At 45.8% G+C, this 23,091-nt stretch overlaps 1 protein-coding gene across 1 annotated transcript; it reads right to left on the reverse strand.

Annotated features, from left to right (window-relative positions):
• Positions 1–4,495: 4,495 nt before the first annotated feature.
• LOC144153679 (cuticle protein 10.9-like) lies at positions 4,496–10,217 on the reverse strand. The gene is made up of 3 exons (XM_077685341.1): positions 10,060–10,217; positions 6,518–6,574; positions 4,496–5,670 (listed from the first exon to the last, which is right to left on the reverse strand). Exons 1-3 carry the CDS (start codon positions 10,060–10,062, stop codon positions 5,404–5,406), a joined length of 327 nt encoding a protein of 108 aa, XP_077541467.1. The 5' UTR covers positions 10,063–10,217; the 3' UTR covers positions 4,496–5,403.
• Positions 10,218–23,091: the final 12,874 nt, after the last annotated feature.

Below are 23,091 nucleotides of genomic sequence, written 5' to 3' on the forward strand. Positions count from 1 at the left end.
CGTGCATTCGCACTTTCATATTCTCCCCCTCGGGGAAATGCGGGGGAATTTTTTACCGTCCGGCTGTGCCGGTCTGTGTTATCTGTGTGCCAGGGAAAGCGTTTGTTCCATTATTTATTTTTATGCCACATGTGTTATCTCTTTTGATAGGGAGAGCGTTTCGAACTAACGTCGACCGTCTAGAATACTCTTCTTTGATCTACAGTGTTCTGGATGTAATTCGACGGTTCGAGAAACATTCGCACCGAAAGATAAACGCCCGCAGAGCGGATGCCACAGTATTCGATTGGCCAACACTCGCCTACGCACGTCACTTTGTGGACTGCTGCTTCGCCGCCTGTGTATTGTCTGAGTTGTTAGGGGAGCACAAGTTCGCTCCAATAAACTTGTTTTTTCTTCAAGACAACTGTGTCATCCTTGGCTTCGTGACAATACTGAGCGCCAACTAAGCCAGAATTACACATTGTTGTCGGTGCCTAAGCTTAAAAGATCTTCTGAACTATACGTTTTTTTGGGTGGGTTCCCCTTACTCAACCTTATTAAAAGATCTGACTGGTTCGCAAGTCATTGCTAACAATTGCTGCGCTGTTCTCGTGCGCCTTTTCATTCGCTTATGCACATAACAGTACTAGACTGTTCATGTTTCAGGTGGATTGTGCTGTACAGGTGCTTGTTTGAGCCACGAGAAGTTTAAAAATATTCATGCCATTAGAATCACTAACGTTGCCGGGTTAAAAACGATATAGCTGACCTACCAGAGCTACATGGCACCTTCCTATATGACCTAAATTTTACTGGCGATGGCCAAAACCTAGTACAATATTTCAGCAAAAAAACATGGTCAGCTACAGTAATGTACCGTTTTTTATCTATTTCTCGTCGGTTCTCTTTGAACCCTATCGGAAATGTGGAACAAAATTCTCTAAAATACAATGTGCTTAATACTTATTGAGGATACCACCCACAAAACTGACGTCATTTCTCAGCCAGCGGCAGAACTAATTTACGGCCACTTATTTGTGTCAGTCGGATATGCACTTTGATAAACACAGTAGCGGCGTCCCAACAAAGTTGAAGTCTGGAGATTTGAAGCCTGGGACATTGAAGTCGGAGGAATTCGGTAGAATTGAGATCCCATAGGTGCTCTTTAAAGTGCACCTAAGTTTGCTTAATTAAGACGGCTGATTTTCACCATTCGCTTCCACAGAAGCTGCGACATACGGTGTGCGGGAAACGGAATCCCTGATTTGGTGCATGAGGCGAAAACATTCACAGTTCGCCATCATGGGGCGAATCCTTTGCGCACAGGGATGTAATAAGGAACGCCGCACCACAGTTGGCCAAGTTTGTATTTACGGCATCTTTAGTGTGCTACAGTTTTCAAGCGTTACCAAAATCTGACTATCTTTTTTTAGAATTTTAGCAAGAAGTCGACGTGAAACTAGTGATTGACTAATCTAGCTGCCAGATGATTTACTTCGAGGACTTCTATGCCCGTCGGGGAAATACAATCCCGGCTGCGAAGAAACATCGCCACGCTGCTTCTCGGCATAACTCTGCAAAAGCCGATTTGAACCTGACACACTGCATTTTTGTGTTATTCAACCAATCAAGAAAACGAAGAATAACTGAAGCCGTCACGCTCGCCTTGTAAACAAAGAGCGCCTGCTCGAGCCTCGTAGTTCTTGTTCGGCCACAGGGAGCGCGGACGCTATTTCCTTGGGGAAGCAGCGGTGATGCCCTGTATTTTAATCGCGACGTGTAAGACTAAATTTTCATCAGCGGTTGTCTTCACTTTCAATTCAAAGCAAAAACGACGATGCCGACAACAAACTCTATGCGTTACAAAGAATGTGCAGTAAGGGTGTCTGACATAGCTTGAAGGCGCGCTAATTATAATTCCCCCTCATGCCCCTCTGCGCCAAATGTCCTGTGGTATTTTGCAGAAAAGTCCTTCGCCCTTCTTTGAAATGATGGTTCTTAGGGTGGCTAAAGCCCATTTCATGGTGGCACCAGGCGATCGCTAATATAGGGTACTTTTCTGTCGGGAGTGGCTCGTTGAGCATGTTGTCGAGTGACAGCATAACAGATTTCCGAACGGTTGCAATTTCTAGCGGCCACAAGCGCAAGCAGGAATGTCAAGGAGAAAGCGGGGGCTCATTTCCTTACGGCCTCGTCACTTCACGTCGATCCCACCATGAGTTCACCTAGTTCACCTTTAATGTTATGTCAGCCGCGAATGGGGTGATTTTGCAGAAGCAACGTAAAGGAAGCGATGGAGAGAGAGAAAATGGCCCAGTCACCCGATGTCCGCAACGGTCAGGGTCAACTGTTCGAGCCCCATGGAGCGAGCAAGGTTTGTGCACCACATGCTGGTGCGAGCCGAACGCCTTACCTGTCTCCGTGAATTAAGTTGGATTAGGATGAATTAAATGCATTAGGGTGAAATAGAGATTGTAAAATGGCGTGACCACTGAGTCGACGTGTCGACATGTAAATGGATGACACCCGCCACAAACCTTCTCCCGGCTTTCACCTTCACAGCCCGTAAGAAGATTTAAGTTTCCCGAGAAATTTTCGCCAACGTCAAGAATACCACATGTGGCCGCTAAAGGAGCCCGCCGATCCCGATAGGGTGCGCGTCCGGAACTTCCACAGGCAGCACCTCACACCTCGAGAGAGACGTGCAAAGGCAGCCCGGTGTAGAGCAGGGTAAATTGTCAGTGGCTGGTGGCCAACAGTAGCTGTCAAATAGTTATTGCTAAAGATTGCCATAATTTCGTATTTTTTGAGCAAAAAGGCGTTTCCAATTCTATCACGTTTCGAACAATTGTCGCGACACTGTTGCAAAAGCCACGCATTTTAACGGTAAGGGAGTGCCGATTATCTTCTCAGTTGAGCAGTTCATAATTTCAGTAACTAGGGCAGGAACCACTTAGTTGGAGGATTAAAAATGGAATTCCCGAGTGTATTATTTAACGTTTTCTGAAATGAAAAAAAACCCTCGGATCGGTTACTGATGCACCACTGTCCAGCATTTATCGTACCCCATTCAGGGCCTTAGAACCTAAAAATACAAGAATTGCTGTCCTTTGTAGCCAATAGGCGACCGCAAAAAAAAACAACCTGTATGAAATTTCTGATGCTCACTAGTAGTAGGAGAACGAAGAAATAGAAAAATATGCACCAAGTGCTCAGTTGAATTTTTGCGGCTGATCGAACACACAATGGCATTGGCATACTGAGTCTTAGTTGCAGAACTGAAACAGGTGCATAATATTCTGACTCAGCTCTTTTCCAATGCACTCTACGCTGTACGTTCTACCTTTTTCCACCCTCTACTAAAGTAGTACCTTTGTCAGTGCTGAGATGGCATTAGAGCCGAATTTTTCTCTGCTCTTCCCTTTAAATGCGTACTGACGTTACTTTATTGAGGCTATCTATATTATTTCCCGTTCAACTTGGGGAAACCCGCTAGTATCAAAGCTTAAAGAAACTTCTTCGTCATACAATATACTGTCCAGGTGATGCCTCTTTGGGAACACAAATTCTGCAATGCTTTGAATTAAGAACCTTGAAGCTTTACTTGCTTATTCAGGTGTAACATTTCGGAGTTTTAATAGGTTTAGACATGCTATCCCCACAAAGCATGTGCTGTCATGTGCCACTGCTACAAAATGTTACTTGACGTCAGCACTCGGAGAGAGAGAAAATATTTAAATCAGTTTAAAAAGACGCCTTGGCAAAACCATTTACCTTTTACCCAAACTTAATAAATAGTTTAGCCATGTTGTGCTATTCTTCAAATCCATTTACTAAGTGTGCACTGACAGGGGGTAGTTTTATTACCGGCAGCACTACGTTCACTTTATTCCCCTTGTCACCTCAATTGTTACATCTGAAAAGCAACATCATTAAATAAATAATAAAAATATGTGGATTTGTAGCTCCTAGCTCTGCCAACCCCCTACTCAATTTTCCCCTGGGACTTCATTTGCTGCGTGTGGAATCACCGCGCTTCATCCTCGGTCTGTGGCAACTGATGCCGTAATTGCCACGCTTCCATAATGCTGTGTAGTCCGATAACAGTAACCGACGTTCAAACGCTCGCACCGTTTCTTCTTGATGGCCGAAATTCCTTCAAACTGCGCCTTTTTTATGGTTTCTCTAACATGAAGCAGCAAGCTGCTCGCATCTTATAATTTTTTACCTATGCCAAGAGGTTGGTTTTCCCTGGTGCAGGCTGATGGATAATTTATATGGGAAAACAGCTTTCGGAAAGCGACTACTGCTTTCTTGTACAACACTCCTTACGTAGAAAGGTGAGCACGTTGTTCTGTGTCTAGCCAATTGCAATTAGAGAAAGAAAATACCTAACTACGTTTTATAAAAGCTCCTCGAAATATATCGCTGTAGACCTCCAAATGCCGGTAACCAGTAAGCAACCAGTAATGCACTCAAAGCAACCCGCCAACTGAAGTCAATTAAGACACAGTACCGTAACAAACTGTTTATTGTAGGCGTCTAAAAGGGTGGCCTCACTGACATGCAGTACAGTTCATTTACGATGTTTTACGAGTTGAACACAATAAACCACCGAAACAAGCAAACAACAGTGAAATGCCACGCAGCCTAGTAATGTGCCAAGTGCCTAACTGAGCCCCATCATCACATAACAGGAAATTGGCCATGACAAATACCAAGCTGTTCCCGCCAACACCAAAGCGCATGCGCAAAGTCTGCCTGTACAAAGGCTTCGCGAAGATATGGAGTGCCCACGAAAACCCCTTTCCCACATAGCAACACTGCGAGGAACTATACACACATGAGCGGAGAAAAGCAACCGCACTCAAAAACTAATTGCATAACAAATAAAGCATCTAGATCACAGCAAAAAGGAGCGCCAACATCACAAAAGCGCTAATAAATAAATAAAACCTCCCTGCAGGTGTAATCTCGCAATGAAACGGACAAAACACAGAAAGCTTACGACGCTTGCACACTGTCCCGGTTAGTTGCTTCAGGCAGTCGTAAAGACGCGATATCGCGCTTAGGTGGTGAATAAAAGGAACAACAATAAATGAACCTAAAATGAACAATAGTCGCCGCAGTAAAGTGCAACTGTGAACATAGCATATCACATTCGTATTTGTTTTCGGATGTCGGGCACCACACTTGTCACCTCTAGAGAGAGGGAGAGAGAGAGAGCATAAACACAATTGTAATTAAGAAGCACGCCCCTCATGTGCTTTAAACCTAGAAAAAAATTTGTCCCTCTATGCTTTCCGAATTTGGGTGCACCGATACACAGCCGAATACGATTTCACTGCTCCTTTTCAATAAGCCTTTTTTCAATAAGGCGTAGTCCGGAAGTCTTGATCATGGCAGGCGGCGAAGGGATGTCTATTGTGGAGCAGAGGACTCAACGGGAGCGTCAGCAGAGCCTCCGCTCTTGGTTCCTGGTTCGTTGGTCTTGATCATGGCCCGGTAACCGTTGGCGTCAGCCACGTACTCCACCTCACGGAAGATTCCGTCCTTGTCCGTGTAGCCATACGTTCCCCTGACGGTTCCAGAGCCGTCGCTGGACTGCTCGTGGTGCTGTCTGTTGCCTTCCTCGTCTGTCACGTCATACTTGAACTCGTAGGGCTCTGGCGGTGCATTGTCGTAGTCCTGCGTGTGGACGATGTCGTCATCTTACATTGTTATCTTTACAACGAATCAGTAGCACCAGATAGCATCAGGATAGCTTAGAACCCACCAGGTATGCAAACAAGACAAGGTTTACTCGCTGTCTATCTATTTCTTCAATACTATTCAGTATAATCAGAATTTGGGTGAGTTGGGGATGCATGTTGAATGCTAGCACCAGAGGGCATCTGGGTAGCATAGAACCTACCATGTATGCAAATAAGGCAAAGTGTACTTGTTTGTGTACTTCCTCAATTCTATTGAGGAACATCAGATAGCATCAGGATAGCAAGAACCTGCCATGTATGCAAACAACGTAAGGTGTACTCGATGTCTGTGTATTTCCTCGATACTGTTCAGGAACTAGAGAATTTTGATGAGTTGGTGATGCATGTTGAGTGCTTGCGGTGTCGTTCAAGCACAGCATTCTGCCAAATCTGTGACACCAACTTCTTCCCCTAAAACCACCGTTGTCCTGTCTTCTCCTTTCCATTAAATTACTAGGATTTGTGTGCAAACCAACCCGCGGAATCTTAAACCCTTCCCCCCTCGCCAAACCAATGACTCCGTAGATCTATCTACCATGTTCACATGCTAGTCCAATATCTAAAAACATGTTTGATTTCACGTAGAAGGGCCTCGCAAGAAGAAGAGCACATACCGCATCACCTTTTTGACGTTGAAAATTAGCGCGAGATTTAAAAAAGAATTCAGAAGCGCTGATTATTCTTGGAAAAATAGTGACTGTGCCTAAGACTGCACCTCGTTTTTGTTGACTGCCATACTGAGTTCATTGATTCCCCATGTTAGGGAAAGCGACTAACACTACCTTTTGCGCCCAGGCGACGGCCACAACAGCCAGCAGGAACAACTTGATCATCAGACCCTGAAAGAACAAGCAAGCATATGACTCATGAATCAAGCGATGGTCAACAACATCAAACCGTCTCCCAAGAATGCATTACCAGATATATTATCAATTCATTGATTGCCCCTCTATCATTGCCTAAGCTAGAATACGCATGCTCAATTTGGGACCCCTTTCAATCTAATCATACTTACACACTTGAAGCAGCCCAAAACCGCGCGATAAGATTTATTTACTCAGACTAGTCATAATACGCCAGTGTAACTGCCCCTAAACTCCGCGCCAACCTTAAAACCCTAGCCTCGCGACGAAAACTCTCTCGCCTTTGCTTTTTTCTTAAATTATATCACGCACCGCCTCCTCCATCTGCTATCACTCCCGCCCACAGGAAGTCATGTCGCACAAGACATGGCAAGACAGTTTATCCGCCAGCAGCCCGTACTTCAGCCCATCTGCATTCATTCTTTGTGCAAGCAGCCCAAGACTGAAATATCCTGCCCACCGACGCCATGCACCACTACGCCCCTCCCCCAAACTCAAGAATTTCATCGATGACCTTCTCAATTGCTGTAACATCCCACCCCTCATGTAATACCCCTAACGGGGCATTTCAGATACAATAAATAAATACATAAATATAATCGAATACAGCACCTTTACAGCGGACGATTATAATGGCCGCTCCACAAAAAACAACACCAAATATAAGTTAAAAATATAAAATGTCAAGTACGACAACGTAACCAAACTTTCAATATAACGCGGGGCTAGTTGTCACAAAGCCTGCTTTTCCTACAACGTAAATTTTACCTCAACCGGCGTGGTTCTAAAATTCAGGGCAACATTTTACTCCTCTAAATCTGAGTGCATGGTGAACACAAGTAATTTTTCCTGTGGACAAAGTGTGGCTGAAATCGAGTGGTTCTAAGACAGCACAACTCATTTTGCTTCTCTCAAGTCGAGTTCAAGGGGAACAGAAATAACTTATTTTCTCCTTTAGAGGAGAAAATCGGTCTTCTCAGAATATGTGTATGCATCTTTTTGCGGGCCAATTATTATTTGCGGGCCAATTATTCGCGGGCCAATTATTTTTCGGGCCAATTATTACCACAGCGGCGACTCTCAGCATTTTATGTCCACTTAAGAATCTACTATGGGAAACACCTTCTATGTACAGTGATGAGTTGAGCAAACTGGTTTCTCTGAATGACCTCGAAGATTGCTCCATTTGATAGCGCCTATTTTTTGTGTGCGATCAACGAAAAATACCGTCTACATTTTTCTATTTAAAAGTCAGTGAGCCGTCTAAGAATCAGAAAAGAAACGCATACGCGCATAATAAGTATACATGCTATGCCTCAAAATTTTCCAGGACTTGGGTGATGGCTTAATGGCGAGGTTCCATAGCTCACTCCTTACATCCACCACAACTGGACTTTGTCTTTCTTTTCTTCTTTCTCTATTTCAACACGTTTCACTGGTGCTCCATTTTTCAAACACAATGCGGGCAGCAGGTAGTGCAAGTATTATCATGGCAAAGCTCCGGCCAGAAATATTTCTGGATACAACAGTATGATGTAAGTCTATCCCACCCAAATCCACATAATATAACTTGTGTCATTCGTGAGCAATAAGAAATATGCAAAAGCTTTTATGCAAACAGTAGCGTGTGGGCCCTAAATAACTGTGGATAGTTATTGCCAATGTCTGATAGCGCTACGTCGACACGTGGGGCTGCATCTCCGCACGAATCCCTACTTGCGTTTTTCTTAGTGTTATTGCAATCATTTTCCGCTGAAGTTATAAATGGGTTTGGTTGAGCGCGCACTATAATAACTGGATGCTGGCCTAACCTAAGAAGCAACTTCTGCCTGTTGGGCCGCAACGTACACCCAGATGTGAAGATAAATGGCAGCATTTGAATACTTCAGCCCGTCTTTCCCAACTTCACCTATAAGTACTGTTGATAAACCTGTTTCTCGGCGCCTTACATTCAGCAAGGCTTGGAAGTGGGCCAGTTCGTGTTTTAGCATCTTGAATTGCAGAGGTGCGCTGCCTGGAAAGAAAACGTAAAACAGGGGGAATTACACAGGAACAGATGAGGTGTTCCTGTGTAATTTCCCCTGTTCTACGTTTTCGTGTCAGGCAGCGCACCTCTGCACTTCAAGAGCCTTACATTCCTGTGGTGTACTTTGCCGCAGCGCACACGCATGTTAACTTCATGCGAAATGCAGAGCCGGTGATGGGCCGGCACTCGATATTACCCAAATAAGCAGCTTGCGCTGTGCCATTGAGCAATGCAAACATCAACTCTTAATCTTAAATTGCGCAGTGCAAAAGCAAGAATTACCCTCTTAAGCAAAATCGTATGCTTGCCCTTTCCATTCCCTGAGCCTAGCCACGTCGCATGGTGATGATAACGCGGTATTGGAACGGGAACATGATTTTGGATATGGCAATCACAACGCGATGATGTGGTATCTTGCTTGTGCGCAACGGCAGGCGTACTCGGCCTTAATCAGTGGAATAGTTTAAACATGCAAGCTACTAGCAGCACTAAATAAACGGGTAGCAGTCTGATGGGATGGGTGGTACACTAGACTTAAAACCCGACGAGAGTTTCCCAGCAATCACTCCCATCTGTTGGTTGCGCTCAAACTATCTTTTGCTGTGAGTGAGCTCCAGGCGAATAACTATTTATTCGACTTTTCTATAGCTGCTGAGATCTCAGAAGTATACGTGCGAGTCGTAGGGCCGGTTAAATTGTCTGTATTCTAAATACCATCGGCTATTCGCCCTTCTTGAAGAGTGAGGACGCGTGTTCGGTTACGCCCCCTTTGGATATTTTCTACTCCTGGAGTAATGATAGTTCTGAGCTTTACGTGTATTTACACGCCTTAATTGGAATCTCTAAAAATGTCGACTGGTTTGTGCCTGCATGCATAACGTCTCAGTATGCTTACGAATAAAGCTAAATTTAATCTTATATGTAAGTGGTCTACCGATTTACATCAGGCCTATCAATCAGGCAGGTACACTGAATCCAAGTGAATTATGTGCAGTATGCTTCTGACATTTTATATTGATATTTCCGTTGGTCTTGAGTGCGGGGATATATCCTTATAAACTTGAAATGAACGAGTGAGCAATGTGACCGCAGCAGCTTTTTTTATGGAATTGCATACAACATGTGGTAAAACTGGCCAAAGTAGGAAGCTCTTGATTAAATTAAATTAAAATTGCCCACGAATTAAGATTAATAATCACAAGAGGCAGCTGATATATATCCTGGGAATTGCATCGAAACATTACCTGGCGCAACTGTTCGAATTTGCATCCCGAAATTTATTTTCAATCATACCAACAACCATGCCTTAATTTACGCCTTTAAGTATCAAGCTGCACAAGCAGTTAAGTAGTGTATTCCACACTTTTTTCCCCGCTTTCCAAGAGTGTGACTGCACTGTTCGCGCTCACAAAGGCAGGAATTCATGTGAGCTCACCATATTCCTTTCGGACGACGAAGACGTGCTCTCTTGAGACGTGGGGGCTGCGGTGGTATAACCGATATCGCGGGCCGGTGGACGGGGCTTTCCTAGGTTCGCTGGTCAGCGCACAGAGCTAGCACAAAGTGACGCCGTGTCCTAGCAGATGATCGCCCTTTATACGGAGCGACCCCCTCCAATCCCCTCCCCATGCGTTCGCCCAGTAGCCTACCTATGGGCATCCCCCCCTCTCAACGAACTCCCTTTGCCGACCACGAAGACGTCACTCTCACGAACCACTGTTTCCTTCTGCGTGCGATCTCGATGAAGGGGAGAGTGCGTGCGGACAGTGAAGATGCGGCGACCGCGCGCAACATGGTCCCCGAAGGGAGAGAATGGGAGGAAGAGCCGAGAGACGGTGACCTAATGGTGTCCGCTCGGAGATTACGAAGGCATCAACTACTCGCCCTCGCCTCGCATGCAGCGGCGCCTCAAGGATGACCGGCGTCGGCGCCTACGATATCCTACTTTTACTCACACTGAAGGCCCAAAAAGGAGAGTTTTGCCACAGGGAGAAGACAACGAGCGGACCCGAATTACACGTTGCGAGCACGGGCTCGTGCACAGCTGCGCACGGCGAAGGCCACATGTGGCCTTCACCTTGAGACCACTGCGTCGCACGTGCACGTGCGCCGCGAGGAAGACGATTATAAAAACAACCCTACGACGGAAAAAATTGCGTGCATCCCGTCTCCGGAGCTGTTATGGCGCATGCGGACCACTTGTTAAACGCGACCGTCCGGCCTTCCTGGCGGTGGCGGGTCAAGGTGACGCGTCGCTGGCAGGCCTCAATCACCGACGCTCTGGGAAAGACCTCCGGTGAGAGCGAGCGCGAGCGAGATTGTATTACAGATTGGAGGCGTCCGAAGGCTGCGTCCGCTTGCCGGGGAAGTGGCAGCAGCAACAGCGCTGGTGCGTAGGGTGAAGAGGCGGGCGGTTAATTGGGAGTAAGCGATGGTGGTTATCACGGCGACGGGACCATCGAAAACACATAGCGCTGCGCTTGCATAAGAGCCGAACGCTCGACCTTTCGCTCGGATCGCCCCTAGGGTTGAGGTTTCCGAACGCATTGCAGATACGGCATTGACCTGGGCTCTGCTTGGGTCGCGGCGTGCGTTACGGCTGTACGCGCCCGCTATGACATCGCGCCTACAGTTTCCGCCTTGTATACGGAATAACGCTTTCCGTAACGCAATTGGGGTAAGCCCATACAGCTCAGTAAGAAACGCGTACGAATTACGCGCCCGGCTGTATCATTATGTACCTCTAGAGAATGCCAGTAGATGTCGGGAAAACGTTCTGGCACGGGAGAGTCTACGGGTCACTGCATCTTTCGGAACTCATCAGACGGGGGCGTACCGCCTCTTATGTCTAAGACCGAATACAGGCGAAAGTGCGAGCTGGCCGGTTGGCATATCGGAATGCCTCAAATGGTGGTTTTCCAAGCGCCATTTACATCTGAAGCGCGCAGACGCATACATGATGTTACATTGGCAGCTACTAACTTTCGGATTGAACTACACGCTGCGAAAGCTGCTCGCTGTCCATAAGCACATTACAGCGGTAACTTCAAACCCGGGTTTTTAGTGCGGACGCGCTAGGAGGCTCAAACTCACGATATCAGTTTCGCGTAAGAGTCTGAGACGCCAGGTAGGCGCACTGCGCCTACGTAAGACAGCATGGCGTTGGCGCGAGGCGCGTGAAGCACAATAAAAACAAAACACAAAGGAAAAGACGCTGGATCGCGCTATCGGCTCGACCGGCGCCCGGTCGCCGTTTTCTTGAGCATAATTGAAGAATCATGCACCCCTCCGCTAACGACGAGGATGGTTTAACGCCAAGCTTTTTCCTGATGGATTACTTGTTTGTCGGTTGAGTTTGTACTTTGACTCGCAGACGGTTTCGACTTTGTCTCGTTGAGCTCGGACTTTGACTCGCACTCAGTTCGGACTTTTGATCGCAGCGCCTTTGACTTTGACCCTTCGCCATTCGATTTCGCACGAAGGAAGCTTCCCGTTCAAGCATCGTCATCGTTAGACGGAAAGGTGCATGATTTGTCTGTCCAATTCTGCACGTCCGTGCACCCCTCTCCAAATCCAAACTGCTTCGACCATGTCACTATGGCGCAATCGGCTTCGTAACACAAAGGAGCCAGGTTCGATTCCGAACGCGGGACGCGTTTTTTCTTTCCTTCACCCCCATCATCATCATCATCGTCAGAGAAAGTTGGCTTTTCTGCAGTGCATTATGGGTGGACTACAGACGACATAGGTGGGTGGCTGCAAGCTTTACTTCAAAAGAAACGTGTGGTCACGTGGTTAATGGCACCACCACCAATAACCACACTGACGTGGCCCACGCCAAAGCGGCCAAAAACTACGCCGCATCGTTCTTTCTGCAGTTGGAGCATTGAAGTGAAACCATAAGCCCTCTTGTAAGCGCGCTGTACGAAATTACGTAAAATAACCATCTAAAGCAAACGAAGATATATAATCAGAACACAAAGAAGCCTTAACAGCTAATCAAGGGGCCTCAAAAAAATTCCACCCGTGGTTTCGTATAATGAATCTAGAGATGCCTAAAGAAGGCAAGCGGGGCAGAGGGCGACAGAAAGTTAGATGGGCAGATGAGATGAAGAAGTTTACGGGGATAAATCGGTCGCAGTTAGCACAGGACCGGGGTAATTGGAGATTAATGGGAGAGGCCGTTGCCCTGCAGTGGGCGTAGATAGGCTGGTGATGATGATGCTTATGAATGAATTTGAAACATACCAACCCAATAGTGATTATGATGATTATTATGATGATGATCCAAAAATTGTATACCTTTTAAAAGGATTTTCTTGGCTCATATCACGCTAGAACAACTTAAAACCCTTGCGCGGACAGCTGATTACGAGCGCCTCAACTTGCAACAGCAGTGAATAATGGGAAAAACTGCAGGTTAAGAAGCCACGTGGGAAATCCTTTCGCGAGTATCTGAAGCACGCTGCAAAAGTTACCCTACTATCGCCGTTTTGTATTTATTTTACAGCCCGATTACCCGTCCAAATGTTCGAGGTATGGGATAAATACACAAATACGTGTTATCCAATGTTCACACGAATCGCACGAATCATCACGAATCCTGAATGCAGCAAAGGCTACTCCGGCCTATTCAATTTTTAAGGGTCATTGTACCTACAGCTTAAGTCAGTTGTATCAAATGCAATCGTACGACAAATGAAAGCTGTATTCCCTTCTCAGGATTACTGGGAGAAAATGAGAGTATGAAGAATGAAGAACGAAGAACGAAAGGACGAATAAGTCAAATGATCAATTTGCATTACTTTAATCATCATCATCAGCCTGTGTGTGTCTGTAGTACGAAAAGGGCTCCTCCCATGTTGCTCATACCGTTCCTGTTCTGCGCTGCCCCGGCCCATTCTTTGCCTCAGAATTTTGTCACTTCGATCATACCTCCACCGAGTCAATGGTCTTCCTCCACTCCTAATTCCGTCTCTCGGCAGCCACTCTCTTGCCCTGATGGTCTACGGATTGTTAGCTCTCCGCACTACATGCCCATCCCACGCTCACGTCTTCCTCTTAATTCAAGTTACGATGTCGTGCACCCGAAGTCGTCCTCTGATATGGAATGCTCGTTTTCCATCCCCAAGCGTTACTGCCATCGTGCTTCTTTCCACAGCTCGTTGAGCTGAGCCAAGCTTTCCTTCAAGGCCCCTAATAAGGCACCAAGTTTCTGCCACATAAATCTTCTCTGGTAGTACAGATTGGTTGCACACTTATCCCTCCTGTGATAGAGGAGTCTGCTTCTGTTTATTTGAGTGGGCTCGCCGACTGCTCCCCAGCCCGCAATAATTCTACGCCTGGTTTTTTTACCCGTTGGGAACAGCCCTGACAACTTCATGTGCTCCTTTTTTGAGTGATAGAGGAAGTCTATGCCGTTCATTAGTGGCCCGTGCTTAGTGCTTAGTGGATGCCCCTCGGCCCATATTAATTCTTCTACGCCGCCTTTCTTTTCCCGTGGTTTAGATCAGCCCTGACATTTGCACAAGACAGTCATTTGAGCCCACATCTTCAAGTATTTTATCACCTGTGCAAAAGGTGTGGTTTTCTACGTGTCCGTTTAAGAATGCTATCTGTCTATTCAGATTCGTATTTCAGATTATTACACATATCTCAGTGCAGCTCTTTAAGTATTTTTGCAAGCTTCCTTATGATTCACTGAGTAAGATAAAGTTGTCTGCAAATTTCAAGTGCCTTAAGTGTTCCCATTTCACTCCTATTTCCGACTTCTCCTATTCAAGCTTCCTGAGTACGTACCCTTTTGAGACAGGATGTAAACAATTTTGGAAAGATTTAGTCCCCTACCCTTACCACCTTCCTGATCGGAGCTTTTCACTATTATTGTGAAGGATAATCCTTCGGTGGATTTCCTTGTATTTGTGCTCCAAGAGTCTTATCTACGTCGCTTATATTTTCTGGTCCTCCAATGCTTCCAGTATTAAAGCGTTGTCCACACAATCAAACGCTTTTTTTGTAATCTATAAATTAAATGGAAAGTGGTTTGTCATACTCTGCAGATTATGATAAACCCCTGCAGATCATATTAGCCTTTTCTAAAAATTTCCGAGGATAAGCACTCCTTATCGGTCGTAAATTCGAACACATGAATTTCCATCTGAAGTCGATGCAACGAGCTAAGCTAAGACACCAGGAAAGATGAATGTGCGTTGTTGTGCGGCGTACCCTCCAATACACTTGAGCAGTTCTCCATCACGGTCAGACCGTCATGGTCAATAAACGTTCTCGGAAATGCGGGTGCGCGCACGCTCTTCGGGCGAGGCACTCTAGTGTCTTACATTCAACCGAAGGGATCACTTTTCGATTAGTTTTCATATTGCATTTTTAAACTGATCAACCTATCTTAAGCATTTCTCAAATTGGCATTAAGGTGTATGTGTTAATTAACATGTACGTGTGCTTGCAATCGGGGGAAGTTGCTTTAAAGAAAGCACATTAAATCTTTAATAGTATTCGCTAAAGTTCCCACTTGTTTCTGGGTTCTTTTTGCAGACGCGGTGCCTCCTATCCGGGCTTGCTTTGGGACTGATATCTGCTTACTTCACGAGCTGCATCCAGTGACTTGCCCAGGGGTGTTTCTCATTCCACAAGCACGTTGGTGGTCACTGTAAGCTACTGACGGGGACACCCTGAGGAGCACCTTGGGATTGCGACTCCGCAGAATTCCATTACGATACACGTCACTACGTCACCACGTTAACCTAACCGCCGCCCTTCAGTCCCACAGCCACTCACTGCTCGCCATCTACTTTAGAAACTGTTGGTTCGGGCGAGTTGGTAATCCATACTGTATAGACTGAATAGAGACGACACGACGCAGAGTGCACTTTCAACAAACTTTATTAAGAAGAAATCACAGATTTATACCGCCCACTCACTCGCACTTACGAAAAAGGAGATGCACTTCCTTGGGCAAGACCACCGTTTATCGTTAAACCGCAATCGCAGTGGCACGTGCCCTATCAGTGTGGTAATGCAAAGAGGGGATGAGGTGCTTATTCCTTGTTTTTTAGGTGAGTGTGCATCAGAGAGAGTAGGCAGTATAAATCTGTGATTTCTTCTTAATAAACTTTGTTGAAAGTGCACTCTGCGTCGTGTCGTCTCTATTCAGTCTTCGTTCTTTTTTTTTGCGAAATTGAAGTATAGTACCTTAGAGAGTCTGCCTGGCGTTTAGAAGTGTATCCTCTTTGTATCCTCTTCGGGGGGGGAGGGGGTGAAGCATGCAGTGTGTAAGTGTGTTCCTGGGGCCTTGGCGATTTTGCCAACGGAGATGAAACCGTTCGGAGTAGAGGTATACAGCTTTGCTGAAAACTCTATTGTCTTTCAATCACGAAGCTCTCTAGCGCGAGGCGTAAAAGAGTGTCCCGATGCTTTTTAGCATGCGTTACGTTCTAGCACGATGCGTAAATGAGGTTACCGCTGTTTTAGTACCGTGACTACATGAAACGATGAGAACAACGATGACAGGAAACGCCAACAGCCCCAGCTCTTCAGGGGCTTCACCCTTTAAACGGTAATCAAATTCCGCAGGAGCTTCCCGCCGAAACCACATGATTCACAGCTAGGACACTGGCGTAAGCACAATGGAAATTCGACATTCATCCAAAGCAGCAAAGCAGAAAAATATCAGAAATGCTTGTCAACGTGCATTTAGTTCCACGCATGCTTCCCTTCTGGAGCTAAATAAATGAGTTGTGTGAGCCAGCCCTCTTCAAACACAACACAAAAACTTTTTCCTTTGGCCAGTTTTTGTTGTGCACCACAAAATTTGCGCATTTTACATTTCTTCTTCTGACTCCACCATTTGTTGCTGGAGAATTCCACATGGCTAAGAAAATAGTGATGAAACAGTGGGTCCTGGCAGACTGGACAGCTGCATCTCGCGTGTTGGTGTTGTGAACAGATGACAACAGGAAAACGAAAACACACGCCGCTTGCGTAAGTGTGCGTGCGTGTGTTTGTTACTCCGGCCTTAAGTTCTTGCGGGAGAGCGAGGACGAACCCTCTCTCTCTCCCTCGACAAATTAATGTCACGCGTATTCGACTGGAATCACAGCCGTTTTTCCTCGTATTCACAAAGCAATTTTCGATCTATGATCGAACAAGACAAGTGGTTGTTAGCCACGACATCGGCCTTTCTTGGCAGGCAGCCACATCATTTTTGCCCTGAGCGAAGTATCGATGAAAATAACGACCCCTACTTGATTCCACCTAGAGTATCCAAGTATCGAGACACAGACGCTTCCCAGCACGCGTTGGGAACCGCGGTAACATAAAAATGAAAAAGCCTTTGCCCAATTACGAGCCCGGGAAGTTCGCCTTGTTCGCATAGCTAAGGGCTTCCCTGCGAGAGGGTCTCTCGCGAAAGAAGTTGCGTAAGACGGGCTGGAGGAGAGGTAATAACATATAGCGAGAAGCCTGATCTTAATGATGCCGCTTTGATTGCTACGCGGCGCCACGAATGACAGTTCCGACGCGAAAACAGGAAAAATAATGAATACGACTGCCCCCAGCACACGCCACCTTTATCTTCGCGTGTAAGAAAGAATGATATCACACGTGATGTGATGACAGTGACTGGTGTTTGGAGTGCTATATCGTCAGAACTGAGTTCGCCAGGTGCTTGGTCTGATACGCGCGGCCGAACCAAGCGGAATGTGGCCTTTTCTAATTTACAAGATGCCATTCAATTTTAGCAGTCTTTAAGCAGCTGATGGGCAGTTACGCAGTCCTTTTTTCTCAGCTCTTAACTGCAGGTTCTCGAGCACTGCTACTTAATTGTTATTCGACAAAATGTTTACACTCGGGTCGAGTCATCAAGTCGTTTGTACACCTCTTGAAGAAAAGTCCCGTGGCCATCTCGGCTCAACCCTACTGCTGCACGTGGACAAAGAAAAGCTACTTAACAAATCTTTCACGCACACCCGCAGCTGTTGAAATGCGCCGTTTCTGTTTGCGCAGAAAACTGAATCGACAAGTGATGTCATGCGTGAGAAGTCAGTCTGTCTTCTATAGTCTCGCTGTATCTTGCCTGACGCTTTTCGAGGTACGTCAGGCCCAACTTGACTCAACGCTGCATCCTTCAGGTTAGCGGTGTCGTTTAATATCCCCCATAGATACGAAGTTGCTATTTGTCCAAGGCTGGTACGTGTTCTTAATTTCAGCTTTGGATTGTGCTCTAAGTACTTTCTGCCCCCTCGAACGCGTTCGACGCCTCAGGTCAGCCGGCACGGCTGCTTCAGAAAAGAGAGAGAGAAGGCTCTTTATTTAAAAGGCGGAGAGCCTTTTGCCGTTCTTTGAAATCGCCTTGTCTACTGGGGATTGGGGATGTAGGGAAAAAAGGCCCGAGCAAGAGGTGGGCATGAAGGGAAAAAAATAAACTTGCGGGGCTTGACATGTTTGACAGAATATTTTTCAGATTACGTCAGAGAATTCACAATTTCGAAATGTGACCAATGTTCTCCAAATAGGAAAACCAACTTTTCGGGGTCTGGCGCTGCTCAGAGGGGCGAGTACATGGTCCTAGAATAGTATGCAGGGTTATCGGCCCTTGTTCTAGGCGATCAATGTCCTTAAAGATTGTGCGACCTTGCTGTAATGAAGTCGGCACATTCTAATAAAATGTGTTCAACTTTTTGTACAGAACAAAAATTGGCGCAGTTCAAGACAAAAGAGGTAGGTAACTGTGTAAGCTGAGTTCAGTCGTAGGCGATGGTATAATGTTTCCAGGCTACGAGGGAGCTGTCTTGGAAGTCTTGATTTCAACTCCGGGTCAGTCGCGCGCAAGAAGTAGTGGTTATTTTGTTATTTACAGCCCTTTGAAGACAAAAGCTTTAAGTGCCTTATTGTGCGAAAAACCTTCGTCCTTGTTGTTGTTCGTAGGAACAGAAAATGGCCGCCGCGGTAAAGAGTAAATAAAACAGATGTAAGCTCGTATGGTAATTTAACCCTGATCTCCACAGTAGAAGCCCAGTGCTTTACCACTGCCCTGTATCCGCTTTTTTGGGTCTTTGCTTTGACATCACCATGCCCAGGTGTACAGCTGTAGTGACTTCACCAAACACAGGTACAAAGCAACAGGACTCATAACAAGACATAAAATACTTCAAGGGTGGACACTGAGATTTTAGTAATCTCTGAATTTAATTACGGACTCATAACAGGACACATACCACTTCAAGGGTGGACAGTGTGATTTTAATAATCCCTGAATAGAATTACGGACATAACAGGACATATAACACTTCGAGGGTGGACACTGTGATTTTAATCTCAGAAATGATTACGGACTCAATTCTGGCTGGCCACTCGGGCACATTTTTTTTTTTTTTGTAATTTAGTGGTCTCAAAAAAAAAAGAAACATTCTTACTCTGAAATACTGCCGCGCACGCCTTGCGTAAACATCGCTGTATAGCCGGGCCGTGCGAGCACGTCGTATGCTGTGGAGTCCCCCAAGCATGACTAAATCAAAAGGTAACCCATTTATATTCTCTTGTGAGATAGCGGACTCCATGGGCATGTAGGAGGAAATCCTTGTAGATGGATTGTTGAAGCACATGTTTCCAAAAACACCTTCCAAACAATGCAAGAAAAGACGTTAATTTGTTTCAGAGGAAGCAATTTGCGCCCCATGGTGGAATAATCTTTTTCTGACATGTGCTTCTTTTAAAATAAAGTGCTGTTAAAACAAAGCTTTCCCGTACTCACTGACGGCGTATGCACGTGGAGAACGCATTGCAGGAAAACCAACTTTCCCTGACAATGACAATGACAATGACAATGACAAAATGATGGGGTATGCGTGGTCTGCGGAAAAGAAACAGAAATTATGCGGCACATAGTGTTAGAATGTGAGGGTATCCATCCAAATCTACATGAAGGGAATATTGGGCTTCCAGAAGCCCTATTATTTAAGGGCATCACAGAGGAAGTTAACTTCAAGGCTGTCGAGGGAAGGAAAAGAAGATTAGAATGCTGGTGGAGGAAAAGCAGAGAGGGGAATATTGCCTAGGACAGTTACCACCTGTAACAGGAAAAAAAAGTATTTTGGGCCTAATAAGTTTTTTGTCCTGCGCTAAGCAGCGCTAGTATTAAACCAAGAGTGTAAAACATGGGTATGTTAGTCCTTTTTGGTAAGACGACATGTCATCACCCCGCTTCAAAGGGGAAACCAATAGCAATCATCATCATCATCATCATTATCGACAATGAATGCGGGTGAAGTGAAATAAAAAATGCGTAGCGTGGTCGGGATCAAATCTAGATCATTCGCGTTATGAAGCCGACGTCTATCCTATTGCGCCATTCTGGCGCAGTCGAATCGATTTGGATTTGGAGAGGGTGCATAGACATGTAAAATAAGAGAGAAAAGTAATGCACCCCTCCATCTAACGACGACGATAGCTGAACGCCAAGCTTTCAAATCAAATGGCCAAGGGTCGAAGTCAAAGCCAATGCGATCAAACGTCCAAACGTTTTTTGCGAATCAAAGTCAATCCTCAACGATTCACAGTCCAAGCCATCTGCGCGTCAAAGTCCAAACTGAAACGACAGCCAAGGAATCCCTCACTATGCGAGTCAAAGACAGGCTCAAGGAGTCACAGTCTAAACCACCTGTGCGTCAAAGTCCAAGCTGAGACGAGAACCAAGGAATTCCTCTCTAGCAAGCTTTGCGTTCAACCATCATCGTGGTTAGACGGAGGGGTGCATGTTTTTGTAACGAAAAAGGACTTGCCCCTGGTGACACTTGCATTCATTTTACATGTTTCAACGCGTTCTGGCCTGTTCTATCAGTATACAGGGATTTGCACATTGCTACAGGCAGAACAATGTCTACAACATTGTTGTAGAGTTCTTTTAACCTTAGTACCGCCCACAAGTTCTCTTTTGAGAACTTTGCCAACAAAAAGCAAACATGAAAGACCCATAAATGCCTCCCGGCATACATTCCGTGCTCATGTGCTCGTGATAAACTAAGGAAGTACCCCGACGAGCCTTACCAGGCGCACGTGCCGCAGATGCGGATCTCAAACATCTTGAACAAAAGTAAGCCGGAATAGAGCTGTGTATAAATAAATTCGCAATGTCCCCTGCTCCGTCTTCCACTAGTCTAAACAAACTGGCGCGGCTGCATATTTCCCTGTCCAAAGACTATATCAACACCGCGCAGTTTTTGAACACTGCAGCACCCTCATGGCATACTCCAACTTTAATGCAATGAAAAATTGCAGCCGGTCGACTGAGCGAATGTTGATAAGTATGCACTCTTCCAGATGTAAGCCTTTTCCCACCCTTGCTGCATTTGTTCCCGCGAAAACGGGAGAGGGACAGAACACGTTTTTCCAGCAGGGTAAAAAAAAATTAGAGTGAGTGCCGCTGGACAAGTGAGCGTGACGGCGCGTGAGTAGAGCAGGGGCACCCCAGACGCGCAGATCCTTGATTCTGTGGAAGCTGTGGCGTGTGTCACCGGTGAGCTCGCTGAAGGATTTCGCCCCAAAATACCAGGTAACGAAAGCGAATAACGAGAAGCTAATACGATGTGGCAGTAAAGAAATTGTAATTATCACCAGGCTTTCGCCTTTATAGCACGTAAGCGGACTTAAGAACCCCGAGAATTTTTTTTCTGGCAGGAGGAATTTTCCCCTTACATTGTAATGCAAACAAACCAGTTTTATCAACACGATTTAACACTGGCGGTATGTTATGACATGGGGATGTAGAGGTTCATATTGAATCAATAGTGCGTTGAAGATCCCCAGGGGGTCAAAATTAATCCGGAGCCCTCTACTACGGCGCGGCTCATCGGCGCGTTAAATCTCATAATCAATCAATAAATAAATAGTGTTTCCGCCGCAACGCATGTGCTTTAACTAAAGAAGTTAATGCTTAGCTAAAGATTTATTGCGCCTAATTTGTTGGCGAACCATGAAGAGTGCTAGCATGTAGGATGGCGGCAAATGAATTTCACACTTTTTGTGTGTCCACTGCTCACAAACCTTAACAGCTTACACAGCATACGTGCAGCACATGGAAGAGACAAGGAAACACCATGATCACCCATCCTTGTCGCTAAAGCTACTGCATCGATCGAACACACAATAGAGAAACAAACATTCCACAAGTCCTGCTCAAGCTCCTTCTACGGAAAAGGAACCAACCATTCGTCTTCGTACTCAACGAATAGAACACCCCTTAAATGCAACAAAGACATATTCGAGGAGGCACTTCACAGGGCACTCTTTTGAATGAAGTTGAGGGAATGACGGAAGCCCGTCCTGTCGGGAGATATGTCGGAAGAAAAAGAAAACACCGACCAAAAGAAACTCCTAAAACCTTTAAAAACAACAAGCAATAGATGTTTCGGCTTCTGTACGAAAGTCTTGTTCGCAGTGTGGTGAAGGAAAGTTCATGGAAGCTTATGTTTTCTTTAATGCGTGACGTAGACACCGCGTGTACGACGGGGGAGGGTTCCATCATTCTATTTGAGCTGAGCATGTGACATGTCCTCTGTATCTCCAACGACTCAAGATAAAGCCGCGACATCAGGTTTCTTTCTTGGCCGATGATTGGAGTTTTCCCAGTCAATCTCGGGACCCATTCCACCTAAACTTATCTTTGTTGTTTTTAAGGTTTTAGCAATTTCCTTTGGTCGGTGTATTCTTTTTATTACATCTCACTGAATGCATTGTGAATTACCTCCTCAAATGTGTCTTTATTGGGTTTTTAGGGAAGAATTCAACGCAGAACAACACTTATGGTGATACCGAATCGAAACCTACAAAGGTCATAAATGTACCCTGGCCATCACTAGACCCCAACTAAGCCTCCTCACGGAGCTCACGTACCCACTCTGGCTGGCAGACAGCGTACATAAACACACCTGCCCAGACTTCTAAATGGCACGCACAAATAATTACGCACCTACAGAGACCTTGAGCAAGAGACGTGCAGTGACCACTTAGTCTTTCAGACTGAAGTACACGAGAGAGTCAGCCGAACGACCGCCCTCAAACTACGTCTCAAAGACTCCGAAGCATACCAAAAATTTCGACTTGAATCACAGAATGGGCAAACAAAAAAAAACCGACCCCTCTACAGCTGTTGCCTGACAAAGTTTATAAGCAAAATACAAAACACAAACTGAGTTGGAAGAGAAATCCTGAAAAGTTGAAAAGGACCCGAGGTTGATCTATAGCATGCCTGAAGAAGACTAGTACGCAGATAACAGAAACAAAACCACAACCGCAAACCAACGCTATACGCACAGCGCAAGTCACCAGAAAAGAGAAGCGCTATGCGGGGAACTAAAGTACGCCAATGGCATAGACACTGCGGCGAGCTTCAGGGAACACCCTTGACAGCCCAGACATGGCCGCTCCTTTAAGGTCCACTCGACCCGGCAGACTA

Source organism: Haemaphysalis longicornis, unplaced genomic scaffold (genome assembly GCF_048455015.1).
Source record: "Haemaphysalis longicornis isolate Haplotype H1 unplaced genomic scaffold, Haemaphysalis longicornis Haplotype H1 scaffold_9, whole genome shotgun sequence".
NCBI classification, from domain to species: Eukaryota; Metazoa; Arthropoda; class Arachnida; order Ixodida; family Ixodidae; genus Haemaphysalis; species Haemaphysalis longicornis.

Coding starts and splice junctions, on each gene's coding strand:
- LOC144153679 (XM_077685341.1), bottom strand. Junction 5,671..6,517: donor CCGTCGCCTGGGCGCAAAAG/GTAGTGTTAGTC, acceptor GTCCACACGCAG/GACTACGACAATGCACCGCC.